The 19,396-nt window shown below is 40.4% G+C and overlaps 1 protein-coding gene across 8 annotated transcripts in view; it reads left to right on the plus strand.

Annotated features, from left to right (window-relative positions):
- The window catches only part of LAMA4 (laminin subunit alpha 4), a 145,125-nt gene that overhangs the window by 27,191 nt on the left and 98,538 nt on the right, over positions 1-19,396 (plus strand). For all 8 annotated transcript variants that reach the window (XM_069598067.1, XM_069598068.1, XM_069598074.1 and 5 more), the window contains exon 3: positions 11,307-11,408. In XM_069598067.1, the coding sequence (XP_069454168.1) occupies positions 11,307-11,408 (102 nt within the window). The remainder of the gene's footprint in view (positions 1-11,306; positions 11,409-19,396) is intronic.

Below are 19,396 nucleotides of genomic sequence, written 5' to 3' on the forward strand. Positions count from 1 at the left end.
TTTGAAATAAACAAAGATAGCATAGTGCTTGTAAAAAAGAAATAAAATGTGAGTACTTAAACTTTGTCATTCTATATGCAAACCATTCCCTGATTCTTGCAGAGTTCACTCTTTTGGAAACATTTCCAAAAACTACATTAATGCAAAATACATTCATGTGATTTAAAAGCATTAATTCATTGCTTTTTCCTTTTATATTCCTTAATCTTTATCATTAACCGAGATATAAGAAGAAAAACAGATTAGGGAGAGAATATAATAAGATCACCATGGGATACATTTAACTCCATATGCCTACAGAACTGGAAAAGGACTTGTCTAACAAGCACTTGGAAACAAAAGCATGGCATAGAAGAGTGAGATCGGGGTTATGTAGCGAGTTTTGGGGGCCACCAGAATATAGATGGAGGCTGAAATTTTCGGAGAAGTTGACCTCACCAAACAAAAGTATGTAGATAGAAAAGAAGGATACAAAGGTTATCTTGGGGGACACCAACCAAGTAGGAGCAGCAGAGGAAGAGGGACAACCTACCTTCCTTTCCCTCAAATGCTCCCTGACCCCAAACACTGAAAAAAGACAGGCAGGAGCAAAACCCAAAGAGGGAGTTTTCCTGCAGAGAGAAGAGAGAATTTCAAGGCAAGGGGGTAGGGGGAGGCAGAAATCTCAAAAATATTAAGTGCTGGATAAGAACAAGTAACACTGGAAAATCAAAGCCACAAAGACCTCACCTGACAGCTTTGTCAGGGCAGTTTCAGCAGCACAATGGAGACAGAGGCTGAGATCAGCATAGAAGGAAGCAGAGCCGGTGTGACTGAGTTCTCTCTCACCAAGCTTGGCTGGGCAAGAATGGAGGAAAATGAAGAAGGGGAAGAGCTGAGGGAAGGTGTTCTTACAATTTGAACCTGAGGGAAGAAGTCAGGGCTCATCCAATACAGGACCGGGCACCTAACTGTACTCTGCTTCTCCTCATCCCTACGGGTGCAAAGAGACGGGTGGCATGTTAGGGAGGGAGGCTAGGTGTTGGAACAGAGCCTGCTGGCCACAGATGTGCGAGCCCCAGAGCATGGATAGAGGGGGAGTCTTTCCTAAGAAGAGGAACACGACGTCCTCCGAGGTGGGCAGAGGACATTAGGACAAATCACGATAAAGATGAGTTTTGAGAAAGAGAAGAGATGTAGTATGAGATTTTGCACCCAATGACCTCCATCTTCTCATTAAAAGAGGAATGGTTATCTCCTGAGATTAAAAGGATAGAGCAGAGATTTGGCATGCATTTCTCCTTTCCTACTAATTCACCACAATGTTTCTTCTGTGTTGCATAAACCCATGAGGAAGAGCATAAAGAATGACAGGTACTGCCAGTGACATTCTGCTTTGCATCCTGAGTGGTCCAGTGTGGAGGCAGCAATGAGCTACACTGGGTACCTCAAGACAGAAACAGGTACATCTACTAGCAATGGAAATTGATGAAACACCTCAAACAGAGGACTCATCCAAGGAAGCACTGCTGCCTTCCCAGGGCACACTAAACAGGAGCCATTGTCAGTCTATAGACAATTAAACTCAATTTCTTGTAAAAAGTAATGGTAATTTAGGCAGGCATTTGCAATCCTGTGGGTAATGATCAAATTGGAATATCTATAAAGAGCACTTGGCTCAGTACCTGGAGTCTGTCAATAAACATTAGCTGTTATTATTCACGAAAAGCAGTTGAAGAGGACAGAGATGTCTGCATCTTACAACACTGATTCCCACTAAGCAGTTAAGGAGTCATATCAAAATCCCCTAAACCTTGTAACTCTAAAGTTATTTCTCTCTCCTTGCTCTTAAGGCTAGCCCTTGTGGTTCGCATCTCTTCCTTTCTTGGAAATGTGTCCATGGCATTTGCCCCAGTAAATTAAATAAAACTGAGTCAGTTTTCAGATATTAAAAAAAAAAATTGGCAGAGGCTATGTTGTGTAATCATAACTTGGAAGGGAAAGAGTGAAATGCACAAGCCAGCAACATGAGGCAATGTGAGGAGGACTTGGAGCAGAAAGGCAGATGCTAGCAGGAGATTTCTTTTCTTTCCTTTTTTTTTTTTTTTAAGAAAAATTGAAGGGAAAAAAGGCATTGCTAAAGCCCCATTATGTTTTATAAGTGGTAATCAGTACTATAAATGAGCAACTTAAAAAGTGTTTTAAGTAACTTTTCAAGGAGGAAATTAAAGAAATTTTCATCAGCATTAATGATGATAATTGGAGCATAATCATGCTCCAATCCAACTCTTTAAAAGAAAATTTTTTATGGCTCTGGGGCTCTAAACTTTTCTTGTTTGATCCTCTTGGTTTTACAACTAAAGAGAGCTATTTATTAGCACACATGGTAAGTATTTCATCACAGCCTGAGTCTAGTGTTATCTACAAGTCCAAATAAGCATTTGATCAAGTACGGGGTTTGAGAACAGTTATTTGAGATCTTTGAGTGGAGTACTGGTTTCCACGCCCAAGAGAATACCAAGAAGACCTACAAAGTGTGCTGAGGAATAGCCACAGAAATACAAAGTAAATGCCATGATAAATATCTCTCCACTCTACAAAATTAAACGTTAACTGTGGACAAGATAGCAACGTTGTGTTCCTCAGAATTCCTCAAGACCTAAATCAGTGGCTCTAGTTCATCTGACTATTAAATTGACTGGAGAGTTTTATAAGCTTGCCAAGGTATGGCAGATAGAGCTCCTAAGCAAAAAGCACAAAGGTAGTTCTAAGAGCCAACTAGGAGAAACCAGCACCATGGTTTGTGTTCAGCTGATACCCTAGCTTTATGATGCCAATCCTAAGAAGAAATATCTTTGAATTGGATAAACTCCTGAGGAATGTTGAAACCACTTTCCTAATCAAGCTATGGTGAAATCACTGTCAAAATCTAAAAATTAACTTTGCCTATTGAAATGTAGGGAATTTCAATGACGCAAACAAGAGCTTAAAGAGACCCAAGGGATGATACATGGGTAATTCTCTCCATATTCAAGTAAAATCAATCAAAAAGGCAATTTTTTGCTAACTGTAACCCATTGCATAATGCATTTAACTTATTTTAGCACTTCCATTACAGTTTTGTATATGAATAATCAGAACATGTTAAGTCCTATCAAAAAAAAAAAAAGAGAGGCAAAGTTATCAATAACTTAATTAAGGACTGCTTTCCATGACAGATACTTTATCTTTTGCTTTTATAGATATAGAAAAAAATAGCCTGTGAGATGCCTGCATGCATGCATGCTAAGTCACTTCAGTCGTGTCTGACTCTTTGTGATCCTATGGACAATATGCAGCCTGCCAGACTCCTCTATCCATGGAGATTCTCCAGGCAAGAATACTGGAGTGGGTTGCCATGCCCTCCTCCAGGGAATCTTCCCAACCCAGGGATCAAACCCACATCTCTTATGTCTCCTGCACTGGCAAGTGGGTTCTTTACCACTAGTGCCACTTGGGAAGCTCGTGAGATGCCTACCCATGTAATAAGTTAATATGTTCTTAGAAGTCACTCTTCCCCAGCAAAGGCTAAATTGACTGATTTTTTTTTTAGTATTTATTTTTATCTATGTATCTGGTTGTACTGGGTCTCAGTGGCAACACGTGGGATCTTCAATCTTCGTTCCGCATGGGGGATCTTTTAATTGCAGCATATGAGATATTTAGTTAAGGGACGCAGGATCTTTTTTAGTTGCAGCACATGAGATCTAGTTCCCTGACCAGGGATTGAACCCAGGCCCCTTGCACTGACAGCCCAGAGCCTTAGCCACTGGACCAACAAGGAAGTCCCTAAATTAACTATGTTAAATAGATTAAACTACTGGTTGCTATTAGGTCCCTAGATACTGTCTGATTTTAATTCTTCTCAAGTTTTAAACAGATGGACCTCAGCATTGTGTAAGATCCGGAGACCCTTCAGTAAAGGCACAAAGCTTTAGATCTTTAATTAGCATAACATTCAACCTTAAGGTGACTAAATTTTAAGGTGACTCACACATTAAAAATGAAAAAAAAATGGAAATCACTAAAACTAGAGCTAAAACCATTGTAACCTGGAAACAAGAGAAAAGTGGATTCATTATGCCCATAAAAAAATTGAATCAGGAAGGTAACTGAATGTGGGCTGTTAAATTTTAAGAATACTAATTTAGAAGATAGCAGTGACTCTGTATGTAAGTGAATGAATTTAGAGAAAAATTTTTTTAAAGCTTTCCACAGTAAGTCTTAGTAAATTAAAGCAAAAATTAACGAATCAGAATGTTAGGAGTCCAATTCAGAAAGCAAGATGAGTTGAAACATTTGTAAAGTGTTTGTAGATCCTTGGTTGAAGACACAATACAAAAATTCCTATAATAGGTCAAATCCTATTAAAAGAGGCAGAGGGCTGTGGAGTATGCTCTCGGTAATGGAATTTTATTATCATTAATTCATTATTTGTTGGAACTGGAGATGAGAGTCTGTTTCTCTCTGAGCAGGGTCATCAAGTCTACTCAGAGATCTCAAGATATATCTCAGTCTCTCAGATGACAGCTTCAGGCTCCTCCTAAGTCTGGTCACTTTTGCCATTGTTAGTTTTTTAATGGATGACTGGAGACCTCAGATTCCTACAGAATGCTATTAGACCATTTAAGCTGTTTAGTCAACTGGGCTTTTCAACAGTAATTTTGAAGGTCCTCAGTTCAGTTCAGTCCCTCAGTCATGTCTGACTCTGCGACCCCATGAACCTCAGCCCACCAGGCTTCCCTGTCCATCACCAACTCCTGAAGCTTGCTCAAACTCTTGTCCTCAAGTCAGTGATGCTATCTGGTGGTCCTAGAGATTCAGTATCTATGTGAAAGCAGTGGCTTGTAGCCAACTCCAACTAATTGGCTCCTCTGTGATATTATTTGGAACACACAGTGAGATTCTTGTGAGTTTTTAACTTGAAACAGTATTACTTTGCTTGGTATTCAATTTATTTGATAACTCCAAGAGATTTTTAGGAATTTGTCACAACCAAAGGATGCAGACTGAACTGTACTTCAAAAGACTACAATTTAAGAACTTTTAAGAACATTCAAAACATAATGATGACAGTATTGTTGGTTTAAGTCTAGTGTTTTCAAGGGGATTTCTTTCAATGAGGACAAAAATGATCAGCTGTATAAATGTTATCCTCTTTGTTAAGAAACAATCTTAATTATAACTATATATAGTTAAATAATTAACATTGTGATTATGTGATGAACCTCTGGAAATAATGCCTTCTGCAGGGATATCAACATATATATATATATATATATATACTGTCATTTTGAGTTCTAAGTGGCACATGGATATACCACACTAATTTCTTCCTAAGGACCACCTAGTTCTAATTTCTGTAAATATAAAATTAGTCAAGTACACATACATTGATTTTTACTCCAAGTCAGACATCACACTAATCATAACAAAGTAAGCAAATGGCAATTTTAACTCTTATTCTTCAAAGGGAGAAGTAAATGTTATTAATTAATCCAATCTCAGTGTCAGAGCAGGAGGCAAGCTGTGTGTTAAGAGTGGCTTAATAGTGGAGAGCTGTAAAAGGTCTACAAGTGATTTAGTGGAAAGAATTGGTCAAAACAACAATGTGGCTGAAGTAACTTGCTTAGAAAGTAAATATTCTCATTCAGTGGCTTTTATATATTAATAATTGGATATATTTTTAAGCATGTACCTTTTTTTTTAATTTTCTGGGGCTTAAATGAGAGATTTTACATTTTTATTCATTGTAGCCTGCTTTGGATTTGCTGTTTATAATGGCAAAACATTGGAAATAACCTGAATGCCCAACAAAAAGGGTTTGATTAGCATATATTATGGTATACCAGATGGTTAACAGCTCAAACTGATAGTCAAAAAATGGATCTAATTTCTGGGTCCACCATTTCTTATCTGTGTTATTTGATCTGGGAACAATTACTGTAAGCCACACAGACCTGATCAGCAAAATGAATGTAATAGAAGCTACCTCATAGGGCTATGGTGGGGTAAAAACAAAAGACCTATACAACGTGACCAAAGCAGTGACTTAAGCATGGCAGATATTTATGCTCAATTAATTTATAATGTAAATTAAATACATTTTTAAAATTTACTTATTTACAAGGGGCAACATGGTATAGTAGAGAAGCAAGATTTGGGTCAGTCTGAACCCCTTACAAATCTATGTGATACTGGATGCATTGCTAATCTTCTCTCACTCTCAGTTTGTTCACTGCTAAACTCCAAGTGCTGTGCTCTGCTGTGCTGTGCTTAGTCGCTCAGCTGTGTCAGACTCTTTGCAACCCATGGATTGTAGCCCACCAGGCTCCTCTGTCCATGGGGAATGGGTTGTCATGCCTTCCTGCAGGGGATCTTCCCAACCCAGGAACTGAACCGGGGTCTCCTGCATTGCAGGCAGATTCTTCACTAGCTGAGCTACCTAAGAGAGTGAGTGAAGTCGCTCAGTCGTGTTCGACTCTTTGCAATCCCATGGACTGTAGTCTACCAGGCTTCTCCGTCCATGGGATTTTCCAGGCAAGAGTAATGGAGTGGGTTGCCATTTCCTTCTCCAGGGGATCTTCCTGACCCAGGGATCGAACCCAGGTCTCCTGCATTGCAGGCAGATGCTTTACCCTCTGAGCCACCAGGGTACCTGGGAAGCCCAAAATGCAGATACTTACATCTAATTCACAGAGATGCTGTGAAAAGTAAATACTATAACATGGATATAGTACTCATCACAATACTTGGTACATAGACTTTCAGTAAATAGTAATTATATTATGATTATCATCATTATTGCAATTATCATCCTTGTTATTATCAATTTTTTAAAAGTTGTGGCACCATGCCAGAAGGTACAAATCCCCCGAGTGCTCTCTAAATCACCCACCCACGTGTTATACAGTTGTCTGCTGTAGGTCAATCTTAGAAAGACAAGAGGATTCAGGGTAGCATTGAAAAATTGATTGTAAGACTTCTTCTCTTGCTTACACACACATGTATATACACAAACACATCTTTGTTTAGTGAATTCTGGAGAATACTCTCAAGGGAAGCAGACAGGTAATATTTTCTTTGTAAGAAGACTATTCGGCTTTCAGTTCAGTTCAGTTCAGTCGCTCAGTCGTGTCCAACTTTTTGCAACCCCATGAACCGCAGCACGCCAGGCCTCCCTGTCCATCACCAACTCCCAGAGTCCACCCAAACCCATGTCCATTGAATCGGTGATGCCATCCAACCATCTCATCCCCTGTCATCCCCTTCTCCTCCTGCCCTCAATCTTTCCCAGCATCAGGGTCTTCTCAAATGAGTCAGGTCTTCGCATTAGGTGGCCAGAGTTTTGGAGTTTCAGCTTCAATATCAGTCCTACCAATGAGCACCCAGGACTGATCTCCTTTAGGATGGACTGGTTGGATCTCCTTGCAGTCCAAGGGACTCTCAAGAGTCTTCACAGGCCTCTAAACATCACAGGTCTTGGATTACTTAAAAGATTGTTAAGCAGGAGCAAAACTAAAAAAAAAAAATAGCCACATTTTCATTCTTAAAAATATCACAAAGGTCAATTTTGTCAGTTTCTATAGAATTTCAAGAAGAGATTTAGTAAAAATTAACAGAACTTTCTGGGGGGAAAATGATGAAATGTTTTTACATGAAAGAATTAGCCTTAAACACTCTTCCTAAGGATACTCAAGCTTCTCTCGAACCATTTAACAATCTACCATTCCAAGAAATCCTCTAAAGTTCTACAATACAAAGTCTAAGGTATCAAGTTTATGGGGTCTAGTAATGGCATCAGAAGCTCCCCATTTCCAGAATTTTTATTATCCAATAGTGGTGCCTTCATGCGAATTTTTAAATGGTGCCTTCCGTCTGGATAGATGAGTTAGAAAATACAATCCTTCCAGGTGTACAAAACCCAGCAACAAAGGAGCTGGCCAGGCTTCCAACTTTTGGTGCCTCTCAGCAGGGGGCCAAATGACTGTTCCACACAACCTTGTTCCTGCCTCCCTTGTCTTCCCATCTCTCACAGTATGAGACCTGAGCCAAGACATCTTTCACATAAGGTCAGAGCCTTTGCCTAGTGGGTGGGTAAGCGGATAATGACAGAGTGAAGTCACCTCCTAAACTTAGCATAAAATAAATAGATTTCATCTAGTACACAGTCTAGGTAGTGGTTGCCTGGACTGTGATGAGAAAAACTGCAGTCCCAATGCAGCCCCAGGAGACAGCAGTGAGTGGGTTAGCAGGACTAATCACTGGTTTCCAACAGCATGTATGCCTCAGATGTCCTATCCTAATCCAAACCATTCAAGTCACAAGGGTTCATTGAGCAATGACAGTGTACAAATCACTGTGAGTGCCTCTTTGAAATAATCTTTTCAAACCTCGTCTCACAGAGAAATTTCATGGGGTCTTTTAAAAATACATATCCCTCAATTTTTTTCAGTAAACTTAAAATTATTCTAAAATATAAAATCTTCCCCTTTTTTGTTGCTTTTTGGGTTTTTTCCTATGTTGCGATAATTTTAGTTTTTTTTCTTTTTTTTAATGAGTCTCTTAATTTAGCTAGGGCCTCAGGGATATAAGAGATTAGTCACTGTCATATTTAAAATGATGCATTCATTCAGGGCAAATCTTAACTATCTTTGTCTACTTCAGAAGAAAGAGCTGCAAGAATGCCTAAAAGACTGGAGCTACTACCAATTTAAAACACCCTTACAGAAATTTGATTCCTTGGGCCAGAGGAAGGTCTTTACTATAGCTGATGGTACAAGTGGAGCTTTTCATGTACTGCTTCCAGGCTCTCTGCCACCACCAGTGTGTTTTTCTTTTTCAAATACACCTCCGGTCTCTCCCCCACTCCTTGGAAGGCATAGAAACAGAGGCCAGAATGGTGGTTACAGAGGCTGGGATGGGAGACAGGCAAACTGAGAGAGGCTGGTCAGAGTAAAACTTCCAGTTAAAAAGCTAACAAATTTGGGTTATCTAATGTACAGTTAGTAATACTGTATTATACATTTGAGAGTTGCTAAGAGAGCAAATCTTACATATTTTCACCACAAAAAAGAAATGGTAATTATGTGACAAGATGGAGCTGTTAGCTAATGCTATGGTGGTAATCATTTTGCAATCCATACTATCAAATGAGCATGTTGTATATCTTTTTTTGGGGGGGGGGGGCCAATTCAATTTTTTTTTTTTTTACTTTATTTTACTTTACAATACTGTATTGGTTTTGCCATACATTGACATGAATCCACCATGGGTGTACATGCATTCCCAAACATGAACCCCCCTCCCACCTCCCTCCCCACATGTTGTATATCTTAAACTTCAGTTCAGTTCAGTTCAGTCGCTCAGTTGTGTCTGACTCTTTGTGACCCCATGAATTGCAGCACGCCAGGCTTCCCTGTCCATCACCAACTCCCGGAGATCACTCAGACTCACATCCATCGAGCCAGTGATGTCATCCAGCCATCTCATCCTCTGTTGTCCCTTTCTCCTCCCGCCCCCAATCCCTCCCAGCATCAGAGTCTTTTCCAATGAGTCAACTCTTCACATGAGGTACAATGTTATATGTCAGTTATATCTCAGTAAGGCTGGGGGAAAGAGTTAAACAATTTTTAAAATATAATATTTATTAAAAAATGTAGATTCTTTTGTTTCACCATCAGACCTACTGAATCAGAAACTCCCCAAATAAATATCCTTAACTTAGGCAGTTAGAAAACTCAGAAACCACTGGTTTGGAGGCTCCTGAGATAACTAATACTAAGCCCTTCTCTACTGTTATCCATTCCTCTTATAATTAAAATTTTTACCATATGTGAAATTAGGTGGTCTGAATTAAATGCTTCCTACAGCAATTTTAGCTTCTTTTCCTCTCTTTTGTTCCCTAGTGGAAACTGAAAAAAGGCTTATCATCAACTATAAAGTCTCCATTATAAACTGGTCCCCTCTCAGCCTTTTCACTTAGAAAGACAGAATTTCTTCACCTTTTAATTAAAAAAAAAAAAGTCATTGTGCTCTATTAAACTTATTTCAAATGGAATATATTAAATTTTAGTTTTAGGACTACAGTGTTTTTATACTGTGAATGGTATCTAGTGAGTCTCTAGAGAGAAACAAGCAAGAGGAAATGGCTTTGTGTAACAGTCAGGGACCTCAGCCAGATACAATGAAAAGTTTCCTGGTCAAAGGACAGTACAAACTACAATGAGTCAATGGCGGGTGTGATGGGAACCCTCTTACTTTGTAAGTTTGTGGAAACAACCCAGATTCTTATCTGTCTGGAATTCTTTAGATGTAAATCTGTCTGATAGGCAAGGACTGAACTTCCAGACCTGTGACGGCATGGCATTTCTGCCTTGCAGCGCTGAAACATTCCAAAGAAATGCAAAATACGTGTCTATAAGCCAGGAACCATGGCATAAACGAGGAACAATCTCATAGTTCTCAACCTGACTCCTAGTGACATTTGGGGAGGGCCATTCAGCAAATGCAAGGTAGTCTACCATCACAACCCACAGCATCTCTGGGCTTAATTATCTCACTACCAGAAGGAAGGAAAACAATGTATATCTCACAGTCATGCGGATAAACAAAATACAGGGACGGGTACACACAACCCAAGACATGTGTAAGGATTCATTAACTTCCTAACCCCTCCGTTCACAACTTTAGGATCTGAGAAGAGGATTTTTTTTTAAGGGTACAACTGTATGAAGCCCATCTTTTAAGTCGTTCTGCCACAGCCAATAATTTCTGAACCCATTAAGTCTTTATTCAACAGGGAGCACGACGTAGTTCTTCACCCTGATGTGGTTTTGTTTTGTCTTGTTTTGGAAGGAAAGAAAACATTAGAAAGTTTCTCCTTCATTGTTACCTAAAATCTTCTCATCCTTCCTAACAACTTTGGACGGTGTTAAAGGTGTTCCTGTTGTCCTCAGAAAGGGACAGGAGTTCGCGCAGTGCAGACGAGGTCACGGTGCGCGCAGGCAGCTGCACATCGCGAGATTTGGGCGCCATTTGTCCTCGCGGTGTCCCGGCTGCGTCAGGAGCCCTCCCCTGCAGCTCCCTGAAACCGCGAAGAGTGGGAAAAGAGGAAAGAAAGATACATAACAAAGACAATTGAATGGTAGCATAAATAGTTCATTTCAGTACGTGTGCTGTAAAGAAATATGTAGATCGTTTACTAATCATCTCTTACTCCTCCCAGAAAATGTTGCCCAAAATTGACCTTTTCAATCATGAAGATGCTTTTGTTGTGTCTGTTTCAGAAATGCGACGCTGGATTCTTCTTTGCCTACTCGGAAGAATGTTTGCCCTGTGACTGTAATGGTAATTCCAACGAGTGCTTGGACGGCTCAGGACTCTGTGTGGTAGGTCGGGGGCACGTGTCACTTTCCATATATTTCATTGAGCCTTTGCATCTCTGGTGGAGATGAAATGTTCTCCCTGGACATTTGGGCTACGGAGAAGCGAACTGCTAATCATGCTTTCTCTTTACCCTTCAGCTTTTCCTGTAAAACACCTCATATAAACTGCTTATGATTCTAAGTGGCCACCAAGGTGTATCTGTGAATGTGCCCCTGTCCCTGGTGGTAACTGCCCCACCACTTTCGGCAGCTGATTTCCAGCAATCAGCCACTGGGGATGGACCTGAAAAATAATACACAGAGGAGGAAACTATCCATCCAGATTCCTCTGTAATAGTATAGTTTGCCATATGTTTGGCTTCACTCCACATAAACTAGGAGAATAAAACAGTTGTTTCATAGCCTTGTTTTATAACTTAAGATAGTCAGGTCTATAGATCAAAATTTCCTAAAAAAAAAAAAATTTGAACCAAATAGCTAATAAAAATGAGAACTTTGGCATTGTGGTCTTTGTAACTCTGTAATCAAGCCCCCAGAGACTTTTTCCCCTTTAACTGAAATGAATTTTCTAGTAGACAGTGAAACATGATAGAGATTTATGAAGGAGACTGAGAAACCTTTTAGCAAAAGTGCTTGCTACATATTTCCCATTTTCACTGAATGGATTGAAAACCTAGTGAAAATGGTGATTGAAGTATTTACCAGAAGTGACTTCAGTAGAAGTCGTAGGAGGCATTTTTAAAGACTTATACTCTAAGATCATGTTTTCCTTCATGAGCTATACTACATAGCAGAAGTGGATTCTTCTAGTTCCCAGGAGGCAAAAGCAGCTTTTCAAAATGCAAGGATATTTTTGCATAAACTGGAAACTGCAAAAATACTTAAATACACCTATCTACCTCAAAATTAGCATAATTAATGGCATTAGACAGATGGATTTGATTATAAGTGGTCTTCATGGTGTGTACATGAAGGTGTTATTTTACTCACGCATTCCATTAAGATGCAAATTAGAATATTTCCATTTATTTTAAACCTAACAATTCACATTTTTCTAGGGACAGAAGTTAAGTGGCAAACACTAAAGGTTGCTAATGCATTGTAGTGTTTGTTTAGTCCTGGTGTTTCTATTTTCCCCTTCCCCCATCTTCTTAAATAACCATTACATCCAGGATGTCCTCTGTAGCAGTGTAGGCACATGCAGCTGCCAAATCGACCCCTTTCTAATGCTTCCATCTCCGGTTTCCTGTTATTTTAATCCCAGTGACATTTGAAAAGAGAATCCCATGAATGCACTTGAACTAATAATGTACATCTCTGATAATTTGACCAATTAAGGGCTCTTCCTTATCTGGTTTATTTAAGTGTAAGACAATAGGGACTGGCCAGCCCATCAGCTGCTTTTAGGCAGTCAGTAAGATGGAAGACTGAAATAAATTAAAGGGGAAAAAAAAATCCCTCTTGTTATGCCTATGGAGAGCTATGATAAAACTACTCTTCCTTACAATGACCTTGTCAAGAAAGAAGCTATCGTGGTTTTATCTTCGACCTGGACTTGAGCTTCCAAAGGGGGTGGTCATCATGTGATTTCTTCATCGTTCCTGGAGCATACAAGGTTCTGATATAAATTTGGGGATGGACTTGGGTATAAACGTTTATAAACACACTCAGGTCAGTTGCCAATCTTCCTGAAATTACTTTGTTCCCAGATGGAACATTAAAAAAAAGCCATCTTACTTATCCTAAAAGTGGTCCCTCCACCTCACCCTACCTAGAGGGAAGTGTCTTTTCCCCGATTAAAGTAATATATGCTCAAAGTAAAAAATACACACATGTATATACTATACATGGAATTCAGAGTGAAAAATTACCCACAATCTCATCTCCAAGAGCTAAACATGTGTCTGCTGCTGCTGCTAAGTCGCTTCAGTCGTGTCCGACTCTGTGTGACCCTATAGTTGGCAGCCCACCAGGCTCCCCCATCCCTGGGATTCTCCAGGCAAGAACACTGGAGTGGGTTGCCATTTCCTTCTCCAATGCATGAAAGTGAAAAGGGAAAGTGAAGTCGCTCAGTCGTGCCCGACTCTTAGTGACCCCATGGACTACAGCCTACCAGGCTCCTCTGTCCATGGGATTTTCAAGGCAAGAGTACTGGAGTGGGGTGCCACTGCCTTCTCCGAAACATGTGTCTATATTCCTGTAAATTTAATTTAGGTAAGTAAGACTAGATGATGGGCTTCCCAGATGACTGAGATTGTAAAGAATCTGCCCGCAGTGCAGGAGACCGGGTTCAATCCCTGGGTCAGGAAGATCCCCTGGAGAAGGAAGTGGCGACCCACTCTAGTATTCCTGCCTGGAGAACTTCATGAACAGGAGCCTGGCGGCCTGCAGACCGTGGGGTTGCAAAGGGTCGGACACAAATGAGTGGCTAACAATAAGTGTGAGTGAGGAAGCAGAAGAGGCTTGCCAATATAAAAAGAGTATGTTGTTACCTAGTTGGCAAATACATTGTCTGTGGTGGCACGCTGGAATCAATCTCACATTTTTCTGTTTCCTTTGTCATCCTTGTTCCAGTTTGCTGGTCAAGCAGGGCCAGCTTCTCAGCTCCTGCCCTGTAGGAGCTGTAACCCCAGCTCATTCTCAGTTCCACCTAACACCTGGCAGCTCACTCTGGGCACCAGAGTTTCAGGCAGTTCTTACAGTTTGCCTGAGCTAACTCATTTCTCCCACCTTCCATAAACAACCAGAAATAAACGGCTTCTTTTGTTTCATTTTATTTTGAAGGCTTGTAATGCTTCTGTCTTGTCTTCCCCTATTTGTTTTTAATTCTCCCTCCATTCCCATGTTCAGTTTCAATTTAACCTTGTATTTTACAAACTGATTTTAAAAAACTAAGCCATTTGACAATAAAATACAGAGAGTAGACAAAGTCATGCTACCATTTTAGACATACCAAAAAATTTACAGATTTCTTTACAAGAGGATTGACAATTCTTCAAATGCAGAAAGGTGGCCAAATGAAAAGTGGCTTAACTAATGAAATCCAATATGTACTGATGGTCTTTTCAAAGGTCTGCCTTGCATCTTATCAGAATTTTGGTGCATTGGGGTTTCAGCAGAATCAGCTAGGCAGAGCCCCAGAGGCCAGGCAGCTCGAGTGGGCATGGCAGATTCTCTAGGAAAGCACTTGAAAGAGGCATGAGAAAGGAATTAAGGTGTAGAAATAGAGCAGACAGATGGCTAGTGATGGGAATGCCTGGTCACTGATAACCCATACTTTATCCGAGTTCTAGAGGCTAGGTACAGAGAACCAAGACGAGGTCATGACTAAGGCCAGTTACCGTCTAAAGAACTGGTGCTTCATCATTAGCAGAAAGCATGGAGCCCACTGACCAGAACTAGGATGGAGAGAATCTGACTTGAAATTGACCACTTGCACGGGATCCCTTAGATTCTTTTGACTAAGGATTGATTTATTGATTTCATTTATCCACTTAACAAATAAGCATTTTTTGAGTACCACTTAACTGCCTGACACTATTCTAGGATCTGGGTTAAGTGGCCTCCATTATGTGGACTGAAGAGCTGTAGGGAAGAACACTAGTTGAAAATGCCTGTGGATGTGACCAATGTAATGAAATTCAAAGTAAGAGGACCATGGGAGCTTTAGAAATATATGCAGAAACCCCCACTTGCTCAGTAACAATAAAAAAAAAAAAAGATAAATTTTGAAGTCTGTGCCAGAATTTCAGGGGGGGAAAAAGCTAAATCTGAATGAAAGTAGATTTGAAACCACTCAACCGCAAAAACATAATTGAAACCTAGAGAGAAAACCATCAAGCTGTTAAGTGTTCACATCTGGCTGGTGGAAATGTGAATGAATTTTTATTTTCTTCTTTTCGCTTTCTAGTATACCTGCCCAAGTGTTCTACAACTGTCTGTAATAATTTTATAATTAAAAAGATTGATGTTCAGATGAAATTCTACCTCATTCTAAGCACAATGGAGAAAGGGAAGTAATTCAACATATTTAAGGCTAATGAATTTTTTATTACTCCCAAAGCCTAATTAAAACCTAATTCAGGAAAGCAAAGATTTTACATCTCTAATTTCTGTAGCATTTTTCTTGTGACTTTCACACTCTCCTTTATGTGTGTAAAGTCAAAATCAACCAATCTAAGTCCCTTTAAGACTACACATGTGTGATCGGTAAACCAACACCCTCATTAGGTATCAAAGAGAAAGAAGAAACTGAGTAATAGGGATTTTTTTTCATGTTTTACATGCAACTATAAAATTAGTATCTAAATCGAGAGCATAATTCTTACATTAAAATCTTGACAATTTTCCAGTCTGTTGCAAGCTTGGAAAAGTCCAAATTTTGCAAATAATGATTTATTTCCTTGCTAGCTAAGGTTTTGAAATAAAGTCATAAAATTAAATGTGCAAAGGATTCTAAGGATAGCTAGCTCAGTGGAGTCCCCTGGAGCTTTGTGCCCCTAGCATAATAATATGATGAGAACTAAGACAGGTAATAAGTTCTCTATACGTTGTTTTTCCTTCTCCCAACCCTAAACATGTCTCTCCTTTCGTATTCCCCACCTCAGTTAATGACAGCACCATTCTGCCAATCCTCCACACTTAGATGTCCTGCGTGCTTCATCAACTTCCTTTTTCTTTTCACTGATATTTAGCTGGACACCAAATCCTACTAGTTCAACCTAGGAGAGAGCCTCCTCTGTTCTGTGCCATCCTACTGTGTTAATTCATGCCCGCAGCATCCCTCCCTGATGACTAGTACACCTTCCCAACTACTCATGATGCCCTGCTCCAGACTCCCCTTCCCTAATCTGTCTTCCTCACTAGCAATGGAGATATTTTTTAAAAACACCTTAATCAAGGCATCCCCTTTTCTAAAATCCTTCAAGGATTTCTATTCCAGCCTCAGTAAGCTTCTCACTGCCATCTCCCTGGACATATTTTGAGAACCACAAGTCTAGACAGACTACAGTGACCCATGAAGCATCTGACCAGCCACTAACCTGATAGTATTAGGCTTTCTTCTTACCTTATATTGGTGGTGTGGCCCAGGTGTCTAGAGACTCCATTTCTCACATGAAGGAGACAGAGCTGGTGCCCAGATGTCATTCCTGACACCTAATCTGTGATTGATTGTCCAGACATAGCTTTCTTAACCATTGGCCAAAGATTCAGAATGCTTTTTTCATTTTTAAGTGAGGTCAGTTTTATTAAAAAATTGAATATTTTAAAATTTTCGCAACAACAGTATGCTATTTATTATTGTCATTTTTTTCCTTTCTGATTTTTAAATGGCAGAACAATGAAGGTAAAGGATATTTGCAGTCTCAGAGTAAAAGATTTAAGAAACATTGTACTCTGTCTCGGCTAGATCTTTGTTTTACAGACAGAGAATAGAGACAGAAAATTCACCTGAGTTGTTCAAGTTCAGTCATCTATACACCGGAGGAGCTAGGGAATTCTCCCTGCTGCCAGCTCTGTCCCTGCCAATCTCACAGAATGTACTTCATTTACCTTTTAGGAAATTTCATAGCAAGCTCTTCAAAGAAGGCAGATGACTAAAGTCAGTGTTTGCACTCTGAGCACTTAGAGGTCATAGTGATTTGGAGGCTTAGCCCTTGAGGGTAATTGCTCCCTGTGGCTGCCATGGCAGAAATAGGGCCCTAACAAGGAAGCCAAAGCACCCATGGAGTCGCCAAGAATGGTCTGACATCTGACAGCAGTCCTGTTTCCTTCTGCACAGATGGGTTCCATCTGACCAACAAGGACTCGGGCTAGTTTGACCCCACTCTAGAGTAGCCCTGCCAGATTGCTTATGGCTTGTGCTGCATGCTCGGTCGCTTCAGTCATGCCCAGATCTTTGTGATCCTGTGGACTATAGCCTGCCACGCTCCTCTGTCCTTGAGATTGTCCCAGCAAGAATACTGGAATGTGTTGCCATGGCCCCCTCCAGAGGGATCTTCCCGACCCAGGGATGGAACCCATGTCTCCTACGTTTCCTGCATTGGCAGGTGGGTTCTTTACCACTAGTGCCACCTGGGAAGCCCTGCTTATGGCTTAAATTCTGGGGAGTTGGACAGGGCTCATTGGTTTTCCCTGGGATAAGAGACTGCCACCAGTTTTGAGCTGGCTCTGGGTGTGTGTTAATTTCCTTTACTTGCTCCAGATACGAATTCACCCTTTCCCACCTCGGCCTTCCTCTTTCTTTTCAACAAATATTTGCAAGTTTCACTCAGCACGTGACGCAGCATTAAGAACAGTGAGGGAAATGTGTTAACATCTTGTTGTCTGCGCATCACACTATTTTTTCAGTTTCTCATCTGTCAGGCGTCCTGAACTAGCCTCTTTAATCCTATTCTGTTAACATAATTCTAATCAGCAGTCAAAGGTGGCTAATGGCCAAGTCTAATGGCTGATCAATTGGCTAAAGACCGTTCAACCATGATAGCTGTGGCCCAATGTCTAGTGTGTTGTGCTTGATTTGAAGTCCAAACTGTTAGTGAAACAGTATGGCACTTTCCAGTGCAGTCATTTTATGACTCTTTTTGGGAAAGGAACCTTTTCTCCAGCACACTGGAGAAGCAGTGTAGTACGGGAATTTCCAGCCTAACCTCTAGAGCCAGATTACTTGAGCTGAAATCTCACTTTTGAGACACACCTACCGTCTGTGTAGCACTGGGCAATTTGCTTAACCTCCTTGTATCTCTATTCATTTTGTAAAGTATGAAAAGAAAATAGGACCTTAGAATTATGAAAATTAAATTAATCCACATAAAATGTTTAGAGCAGGACTTCACTATTATTTTAATTTGAACCTCAACATAGGACGTAGAGACAAAATAAAGAGCTCAAAGTTAAGTTCGCAGTCCCTCCATCTTGCCTTCCCCAAGATTCCTCCACAGAGCCCTGTTTGAAAAAAGTTAACTGTTTAAGTTCTGGTGCATAGGTGTTACCAAGGGAGTTGCTCAAACAGTAGGGTGTCTCTTCTAGTAGTACAGTTTTTCACTGAAAAGCCTATTCAAACTTTATACACTCTGGTGAATATAAAGATGAAAACATCGTCATGCTACTGGCATTGCCCTGAGGGGTCTAGTCTAGTCCAGTTGGAGAAAATACCAGTAGACCTGCATCACTGCCTCTTACAGAGGACTAGTGAGAAATTAATCCACCAGTTCAACAAACAGCTGCTGAGTACCACTCCACTGAAGCTGATGGCAGCGCACTGCTGAGAGACAGCGTAGGGGGAAGCACTGCTGAGGCTGGGTGTCCCTGTGTGCTCAGTTGCGTCCGACTCTTCGCAGCCCTGTGTATTGTAGCCCTTCAGGCTCCTTTGTCCACGGGATTTCCCAGGCAAGAATACTGGAGCAGGTTGCTATTTCCTACTCCAAGGGATCTTTCCGACCCAGTAATTGAACCCGCGTCTCTTATGTCTCTTGCATTGGTGGGTGGGTTCTTCACCACTTTGCCACCCGAGGCTGGGAGCTGATGATAATGTGTGTAGGGAAGGAAGGAAGGATCGAGGAGGGGTCATCAGGAAGGAATCCTGAAACTCTCAAAGGCCTGGTGCAGATCTTGAATGATAAACAGGCACTCTAGGCAGAAGAATCAACTGTTGTGAGGTTTTCTTCCAATTATTCCCACCATAAATGGAAGAATCACACAATAGCTTACTATTTCTCGTATATCATTATGCAAGATACCAGCCCATTAGCAGAATATTCTTTATCTACCTTCTACCTTCTAGTCCATTATACTTTACTTGGACACATTTTATTCTTCTGAGCCCATAAATTCTTAAAATGTTCCGCCTAATGTTTACCAGGAGGGGATATTTTTTTTTTCATTTCATATTTACTAGTCAGTAAACTGATGCTTCCAGGATATTCAGAGCTTGATCATTCTGATTATCATTCTGAATTGAAATGAATGACTAATAATCTGCTCTTCACACC

This window comes from Ovis canadensis, chromosome 8 (genome assembly GCF_042477335.2).
Source record: "Ovis canadensis isolate MfBH-ARS-UI-01 breed Bighorn chromosome 8, ARS-UI_OviCan_v2, whole genome shotgun sequence".
Taxonomy (NCBI): Eukaryota; Metazoa; Chordata; class Mammalia; order Artiodactyla; family Bovidae; genus Ovis; species Ovis canadensis.